Raw genomic sequence first — 9,734 nt, 5'->3', positions numbered from 1 at the left:
TAAAATGGCCAGAAAAGAATTATAGTACATTCGATCGAGAGGCTATTCTTTGAGTTCTAGAGAGGCATCGGTTCTTTTTACTAGGTCAGTCGATTGAGTTGCAAAGAGATCATCGCCCCTTACGTGATTTGTATTATAAAAATGATTTGACCTCTCGTCAAGCGAGATGGATTGAGAGATTGTTAGAGTTTAATATAAAGGGTTTTCACCACATAGAAGGTAAAGCTAACAAGGTAGCTGATGCTTTCTCTAGAGGTGCAGTAATAGGAGTAACAACTAGGGCACAAAAGAGGAACGAAGAACGTAACCAAAATAGTGAAGACCCCCATCATAATAGAGAAAATAGAGAATGAGATGAGATTTCTCGCGATGCACATGTAGAAAACGGGAGAGAGAGAGAGTCGACTTGGGAGAGAGAGAGGGCTGCACGAGTTGGAGAGAGGGAGAGAGAGAGAGAGATACGAACGGAAAAGGGGAATATATCTACATGACTGAGGACATGACCAGGGGTGTCCAGAATGAATGCCCTAATGATGCAGGTTTGATTGACTTGGAAGGCTGGGACATAAAAGAAGTCCGAGAGGGACAGAAAAAAGAGGAATGGATGGAAAGAGTGCGAGCAGTGATTAAAGGGGAATCGGAGAGTTATCCGTCATTTCTGAATGTGCCTCGTGAGAAATTTTTTATTGAAAATGATGTCTTATATTGTACTTACGAGAAGAGGGGAGGGGAATTTTGTGCACGGGTAGTTCTTTCTTCCTCTTTAATTAAACGAGCCATCCACATTGTACATGCAAGTCCGTATGCAGGGCATTCAGGGATTGATAGAACATTAAAGACAGCACGTGAATCCTTCTTTTGGTTAGGAATGAAAAAGTCTATAGAGAATTATATAAAAGGTTGTCATGCTTGTAAATGTTTCAAAGAACATAAAAACACTGTAACGGAAGCCAGAAAGTGGTCGGTTGTTCCCATTGAATTTTATAGAATGCATATAGATGTAGTAGGACCATTTCCTACTGGGTCAACACAACATAAGTATATATGTATATTTGTGGATGCATTTACTCGGTACACTCATACTTTTACAATGTTGGATAAATCTGCATATTCATTAGCCCAGGTGCTGTGCTCTTTCATTACTAGATTTGGTTGCCCGAAAATTTTGATAAGTGATAATGGTCTTGAGTTTGTAAATAAGGTGGTGAAATCGGTTACGGACTTGATGAAAATTGAACACTTTTCAGTGACCGCATATAGCTCTTCAGCAAATGGCTTAGTAGAGTTGCATAATATGGAAGCAGTGCGAATTTTGCGTTACTTAGTGGCTGATGACCCCCTTCATTGGCACGCCATGCTTCCTACAGCTGAGCTAGCTTTGAACATTGCATACAATGCTTCGCTCAGGGACACGCCTTTCTTTTTAGTGTATGGACAGGATCCTGTGTTACCATATACGGTACTTATTAATTCGCAACAATTGCCAAATTATTCAACTGAGCAATACCGTGTATATTTATTAAATCTATTGAGGAGGTTAATGAACACCACTCAAAGGTTTTTGAAAAGAGCTAATGAAAATCACAGCTCAAAGTATGATGGTCGGTTCAAAACCGCATGGGTAAATGTATTTGTGGGCGATCGTGTGTATTTGTTTACGATTACAACCTAGGAAACACAAACTAGAGCCAGCGTATTAGGGTCCGTACCGAGTAAAGATGGTTAAGTCTAACACAGTTGTGATACAAAGCATTGTTAGTAGTGCAGTGTCTGAACACCATCAGGCACACATACATGTGGTGCCTGAAGAGGTAGTTTTCAAAAGTGTTCCTCCTCCCGCCTGCATACGTGACATCCCTCGAGATTGATGAGTAAGAATTTTTTTCCTTTGCTGTTGTTGTTGTTGTTTGAACAGACCTCATTTCTTCTTTCGACGTGTTTTAAATAAACGTGATGATAACAATGTGTTATGTTGATGTTAAATTTATACGTAAAATGTTGTGTGGAAATACGTATAACATTGCCGAGTGAACCTAAAAACTATCAGAGGTTAAATAGGTTAAATGAGATCCGTAAGGCGGATGCTGTATTATTCATGTTTTTATATGATTCCTGGTTGCTGGGGCTGGGGCGGTTCCCGAATGGCAAGTGGCTGCTGGACTAAAGTTCAGCCTTGAGGATAGGCAGTGTTAGAGAATGTGTAGATGTGAATACATTATGTTTAATGTTATAAGAGAAGGGCGGGAAGATGAATGATATTCTCGGAAAATGGCTAGTAGCCACTGGTTGAAAGTTGCAAGTGCAAGTGTGTAGTGATTTGAATAAAGGGTGAAATGGTGGTAGTGAGTTGTGTTGCGAAATTGTGCTGTAAACCCGGACAAGTGAAACCGAGGGATGAAAGAATATCTATTCCTACCCCTGTCCGCCCAAGAAGCCCGTAATGGCCGCAACCAGAGGGAGGTTATTGATGAGGTTATGTAGACCTGATGTTACGATTTTTTTTTTCACTTTGGGTATTCTGTGTTTGGTTGCAGGGGTCTTAAAAAGAAATGAGTGGAATTATTTATATGGTTTTGTGTACATTTTTACATGCAATATTTCCTTTTTTATTTTTTTGAGGAAGATGTGTTGTCTTTTTGGGTGATTTCTATATATATATATATATATATATATATATATATATATATATATATATATATATATATATATATATATATATGTATATATATATATATATATATATATATATATATATATATATATATATATATATATATATATATATATGTGTTACATTTCTGTTTAGTACATGCCATGCCTATTCCGGGTTGAAGTGTCCTCCATATATCATAGACTAGTGAGGGCGAGTGCGCACCTCCTCCTGGAGTGAGGAGCTTGAGGGGGGTGGGGGGTAATGTCCTATTTCATGTATATATGTGTGTGTTTTATATCTAGGTAAATGAACTCAATATTCATGAGTATTCCACAAAATCCTACGTGTCAGCATGTTTTGCAATGGTTGCATTTTGATAACAAAGGCAATAGTTAGTTGCCGGTGAGCACTCGAGATGACAAGTCCCTCACCTGAGAGGGTAGTTGTGTATTGTGTACTTACGAAAGAACCTTTTGTAATAAATGAAGAAAACCCATATGCCGACGTCTCATTATCCCTCTGCACGGGTCATATTTATATATATATATATATATATATATATATATATATATATATATATATATATATATATATATACATACATGTAAATAAATATATATATATACTTGTTTCGACCTGGCCTTTCATTAGAAGGGGCTAGCGTTCGATCCCAAGTGTGAGGTAGAAATTTATTTCTATTTGAACACGATGTTGTGTTGATATTTATCCATATTGACTCATTAGGGGTAATTTGAATGAATTACTACCAATTGTGTCACGTTGTGGGCCGGGAAATCGGGTAAAACTCGCTGGTAAGAGACTGATGTCTCGCCAGGTAAATCCTCGGACAGCTAGGTAGCGTCAGGTTCCGATTTCTTTTATGGTCTCTCGTGGCATGGTTGGTTTCGACCTGGCCTTTCATTAGAAGGGGCTAGCGTTCGATCCCAAGTGTGAGGTAGAAATTTATTTCTATTTAAACACGATGTTGTGTTGATATTTATCCATATTGACTCATTAGGGGTAATTTGAATGAATTACTACCAATTGTGTCACGTGGTGGGCCGGGAAATCGGGTAAAACTCGCTGGTAAGAGACTGATGTCTCGCCTGGTAAATCCTCGGACAGCTAGGTAGCGTCAGGTTCCGATTTCTTTTATGGTCTCTCGTGGCAACTCTCCTCCATAGAGCCATTAATCTGACATCAAGCTGGTCTACCTTTCATACTGAAGTGACTTTCCTTGCTGATTACTTTAAGGATAATTATTTCCCTCCAGCAATTTTTCATAGATCCCTTAATAAGCTACTTAATCTGAAATTCAATCCGCCCCCAATAGTCCACAATGTCCCCAAGCTCCGTATGTTTGCTAGATTTCCCTTTCTCCATAATAATAAATTTAGGAAAAAATGCATTAACCTATTCAGTGAGCAATTGCCTGCCCTTAATTTAAAACTAATTCCCATAAACCCCCGAACTATCGGCTCACTCTTCCAAGTCAAGGATAAGATCAGCCCCCTGTTTGCCTCCGGTGTCGTTTATAAGTATAATTGTCCCAGATGTGATCGTTCTATTATTATTATTATTATTATTATTATTATTATTATTATTATTATTATTATATATTTCTATTATTATTATTATTATTATTATTATTATTATTTTTGAATGAATTTGTTTCTCTATATTCGCTCCGAGCAATTTCACTGTTATTCTGTGTTTCTGTTTTTACTCTGTTTTTATTCTTAATTTATTAAAAAGCTTTTTAATTTTGGTGTTGGTAAACGTTGTGTGTATCTTTTTACTTATACGCAATTGATTTGTAATCGTTTCAGCCTGGAAAATGTATCAAGCTGATACGAAACGTCGGCGCAAATAAATGGATAAAGGACAGAACGCGTCTCCCTATACCAATATGTTTATGCTTGAGTAATTGCTCCTGTCTCCATACTTATATATATGTATATATATATATACATATATATATATATGTATATATATATATATATATATATATATATATATATATATATATATATATATATATATATATATATATATGGGTGTTAACTGTTTATTCATATATGCATGCCTGTCTGTTTTTGAGTGTATCATTGATATTGATTTCATAAACTGAAAAGTAAAAAATAATTCAAATTGTTTTGGAATTCATCATTTCGTCTAACTACTAGTAATTGAATGATTTTTGCATAAAAGTTGATAAGAAAAAAATTAACTACAATTATAATAATCATATGTAGATAAGAAAATTTCTATATTACGTTATGGGTCTTGTAATAAAAGTTTATTTTGAAATAATACAAGTTGATGCTCATATTGGAACATTGTAATGATTTGAAAATCAAAGGTGACGCATTCTAGACAAGATTCTTTGGTAATATCTCGAAATTTTCCCGACGCAGCCAACTTTATTAATGAGGTTTTGGTGGCCTATGTGGTAAGGTCCCTGATTGGTTAACGTAATACTGGGGTTCCAGTCCCGCTTAAACTCGTTAATTCCTTTTGTCACTGCAACCTCATCATTCTTGTGAGCTAAAGATATGGTGGTGGTTGGGGAGCCTATAGGGCTATCTACTGAGTCATCAGCAGCCATTGCCTGGCCCCTTTGGTCCTAGCTTGAGTGGAGAAGAGGAGTGCGCGCTGATCATATGTAAATAAGCTCATTCTCTAGGAACGTTCTCAACATGACTGACCTCAAGTGTGCCTACTCTAGTATGCTGGAATCAAATGGCTTGCACACAAAACCATCTACATGACTTATCAAAGAGAAGATCACCATTCAAAATCAATGATGTCCATTTTATGAAACCAAAACGACGTAATGAGTCTGATCTTGTCTTCACTACAGGTGTCTAAGATGCTGCCTTGGAGGATGCTATGCCAAAGACTACTGAAAGTGATATCAGGCATTTGTTTGAGAGTGCTTCTGTTCTCTGAGCTGCTATAACTGCCCAGACCAATTCAAAGGAGAAATGGACAATGATGAACATCATATTTCCAAAGCACTTTGTGCCTTCATTCACTGATTGTTGCAGCAGCTGCAAACATTGAAACAGATATAGTCCATTCTGGCACCATTCATCAAGATGTTCTAACCATCAGTCATACCATTATGTATTGCTTCAAGTCAAAGCACCAAACATGTCCAAAGAACAACATGTGCCATTTTGCCATCACTTGGAAGAAGGTTCAACTCAAGGTGTAGAAAAGTGCATAGAAATCGGAGAAGCACCAACTGGATGATCAGGTAGTTGAGCTCAAGGATGACAAGTCATTATTTGCTTGCATGTTGATTGCTGCTTACTCATGCCCGAGGATTAACTTTAAAGAGGGCATTGGTCAGCTCAGTCAAGAGCAAGCTGATGGCTATACTTGAGGAGCTGCCAAACAAAACTGATGGTGATCTGCAGCCAGAGGATGTCACCAATAACTATGCTTTATTACCACCAAAAAGGTAACTGACCACTCCACAGCTACACTGGGCAGCATGTGCTGCAACTATGATGAGATTCTTTTAATCTTTGACCACTATGATCTCCCCATTTCACCGGAGCCCGAAAGAGTGAGAAGCCAGGGGTAGGGGATCAAGCCAGAAACTAGTGATCATATTGCTGACAAAACACTAGTTGGTAATGTGTCACCTAAGTAGTTCTTATCCATCACCACAATCAAAGATGAACTGATAGTTTATCTTTCAAAGTAAGCGCTCCATTTGAGAGTAGCCCCACAGTCTTCATAGTTACTTCACTGCAGAAAGTGCTCTAAATCTTTATGGATGCTCAATATCTCTGCAGCTCCTATAAAGAAGCTTATACAAGAATTATTCTCACCAGTCTGGATGCTGCTCACACAGGAACAACAGAAATTTAAATTCAGTCACCTGACACTGATTTGTTGGTTCTTGCAGTTCACCGTTACCATCACATCTGCAGGAACATATATTTTGTCGCTGGTGTAAGGAACCAGAAGAGAGTAATCACACTAGGGCCATATGAGTGAATACACGGGAGGCTGCAAAGGCTAAAGTCTTACTAGGATTTCGTCATCATGCCTTCTCTAGAGCAGTCATAACATGCCAATTTGCTGGTAGGGGGAGGCTTGCCTGTTGGCAGGCACTGAGTAGATGCTCCATGGAGGTAATATCTCTGTTTGCTGCACTAGGAACCTTCAAAGAGATGGAAATGGCACAGAATGTGCCATTGAGATATTTGTTTGCCAGATCTATGAACTGAATACAACTTTGACGGATGTTAAAGATCTCATGGGGAGCTTTTCACTAAGAAACAATTACAAGCTCAGAGGCTGCCTTTAACACAAGGAGGCTTACATGGAGCCATGGCCTGAGCTCATCACTAGGGCATGGTGTGGTACTAGGATGGTATTCCCCACTCTCAGCTACCACTAGCATAGATCAACCTATGGGTGGGAGGAAGAAGGGGATAGACTACTGCCAGTCTAAACAAGAGATCCTCCAGCTCCAATAACAGTACTCATCTCATCACTCTCCCTGTCGATCTCAGGGCCTCAACTGCTCAGTGATGTGCATGTGTGGAGCTGATGGGAAGATGTGCACTAATATCAACCAGATTCTCTTAGGAACTCATGAGGATGAAGGAAGAGGTCCTTACACCTAAGATTAATCATGAACTAAAGCTAACTAGAACCTGAAAGGAGCATTGCCATTATTACTGTTTGCACACTTTGGAAGAAAAAATGTTTGTATTGAAAGGAATGTTATTGTTTTATTATTAGTGTAACTTTTCAACTCAAATCTTGAAGGTTTGACTTGTATTTGCTGTGTCATAACCAAATTATTTAGCAGGGTTTTCTCCAGAATTTAATTTTGAAAGAAAAATATGAGAAATGGGTTTTAAAAAAAAGCCAATATAATATTTTTCAAGTTGAATACTTCCACAAGACATTCCAAGCTACCAGAAATTAACATTTGAAACCAATGGAAAAACAATGGTCATCCCCACTAAAAGCCAAGACTCAGAATATTTCAGAAATCTACCACCTATCCATGATATTTCTATCTTAACTCTTTTAATCGCCTAAGCAGAGATAGCAGTATTTGCTAATCGTATTGCATCTACTTAAATTCAGAATAGTAACATAAACAGAAATGTGTCGTCACGATTTGCTTCCTGTGTTGTGATTCTTCTAGATAGTCGTGGATGAAATGTCGCTCAATTATAGGATCGGTAGGAAGAGATAGTAATCCGTTTGAAGCCTAATTTCACATGCATGTTAATAGATAACTGGTTATCAAGGCCAATGGCTGAAAGAGCTACGCCTGTAAGTTCTAAGGACCTTTTAGCAAGCGCCAGTGTAGCTACAGAGGCTAAACCAAGTCGACGGTACTGGGGCAAAGTAAACGTATGTGTGTACATATTATAGAAAGAGAGTTGAGCCCAGGCCACCGGCTCCTTGGACATTTTCGTCATCTCGCTATCATTTCCATCTCCAGTCTTGAATACTCCAATGCCTGGAAGTATTTTACGCATAAGTCTGTAACTGTCAAGTGGAATGGCGTGCTTGTATTGCCAGTGTTCCCGGATGAATTCCGCGTGTTCCTCGGTGAGATCTCGGAGTTCGAAACCATTGGGAAGTCTGGAAACATGAAAGGTTTATTTCATCGTGGGAATGTGGAGAGAATTCTATATCCAAAGTAATTTTCTTAAGAAGAATTACATCTTTCATATACGATCTCAACTAATGGTCACAAGTATCAAATGATTATTCAAGTAGCGGAAAAATCTAATATCTCTCTCTCTCTCTCTCTCTCTCTCTCTCTCTCTCTCTCTCTCTCTCTCTCTCTCTCTAACCTTTTACCGGAATTGTTTTGTGAACAAGAGGAATTGTTTAAGAATATTTACACATTCTATATTGTTAGATAGTGAGTGTGCAACTCAGGAGGATTGTAAGAGACGACTGAAATGGTTGAAGATAGAGGAAAAGGCAAAGACAGGATTTGGGGCAACTGGGAGTCCTCATTGATGAAGATGGAAATTTATTGTATAGGGGTAAAGATACTAAGTGGAGGTGGAGAGAATATTTTGAACAACTATTGAATACTAAAAATGAGAAAGAAGCTAGGAGAAACATAAAGGGTGGAGGAGTCAGTGATGGAGATATGTAATACAGAAGTGAAGAAGGCATTGTGTAAAGTAACAAAAAATGGTAAAGAACCAGATCCTTTAGAGTATTAAATTGAAATGGCCAAGTTACAAGCTACAGAAAGGGCCGGGGGGAGAATGGATGCTGGATATATTAAGAGAGATATGGGAAGAGGAAAATAATACGTTAAGACTGGGAGGAGAGTCTACTGGTGAAGGTGATGTCATGTAATGTGGTAACTACATGGGCATAGATCTAACATAAAATGGGTTGAAAGTTTTTGAGAGTGTCCTAGATGAGCGATCTATAGATGTTTTAAAGACCGGGAAACAGTAGTATTGGTTTATAAGGAAGAGATGGACTATGGAGGCCATCTTTATAGCAAGGTGACTACAGAAAAAGACAATAGAGGGAAAGCAGAAGCTCTTCTGTGTTTTTATAGAGATTAAGTACAAAAGAACAAGGACAAAATTAATAACAGCAGTTGGGGAAAGAAAAACTTTTGAAGTTGTTAGATTACATCTGGGGGTCAGCATTAAGAAAATCTCAATTTGTGCTAGTCATAGATGTGTTAAGTGTAGAGATCTGAAATGTAGTGTTCTGGGAGTTGTTATATGCAGATGATTTGGTGATTACTGCTGAAAATAAGAGAGATTTACAGAAAAGGGTTGTAGAGCGGCAGGAGACTTTGGAAAGGGGTGACAAAATAGTAAATGGGGATAAGTTTTAGGTTATGGTGAGCATTGAGGAAAATAGGGACAGGATTGCCATACACGAAAGTAGATGTTCAGTTATAAAACCTGTGAAGCAATTTAGACACTTGAGATTTACTATGTCAAGAGGAAGAATTTGAGGATGAAGCTGAGAATAGAATAAAAACTGCCTGAGTGAGTGAAGAGAGGTAGCGGGAGTAGTATGGGATAAGAAAATTCCAATCAACCTAAAC

At 38.1% G+C, this 9,734-nt stretch overlaps 1 protein-coding gene across 4 annotated transcripts in view; it reads right to left on the bottom strand.

The window, feature by feature from the left end:
- Nucleotides 1-7,555: 7,555 nt before the first annotated feature.
- LOC137654648 (uncharacterized) overlaps nucleotides 7,556-9,734 on the bottom strand; it is a 52,683-nt gene continuing 50,504 nt past the window's right edge. For all 4 annotated transcript variants that reach the window (XM_068388471.1, XM_068388472.1, XM_068388469.1 and 1 more), the window contains one exon: nucleotides 7,556-8,281. In XM_068388471.1, coding sequence (XP_068244572.1) covers nucleotides 7,858-8,281 — 424 coding nt within the window. In that variant the 3' untranslated portion in view covers nucleotides 7,556-7,857. The remainder of the gene's footprint in view (nucleotides 8,282-9,734) is intronic.

The sequence above is a fragment of the Palaemon carinicauda genome, chromosome 15 (genome assembly GCF_036898095.1).
Source record: "Palaemon carinicauda isolate YSFRI2023 chromosome 15, ASM3689809v2, whole genome shotgun sequence".
NCBI classification, from domain to species: Eukaryota; Metazoa; Arthropoda; class Malacostraca; order Decapoda; family Palaemonidae; genus Palaemon; species Palaemon carinicauda.
This window is presented reverse-complemented; position numbering and strand designations above follow the sequence as displayed.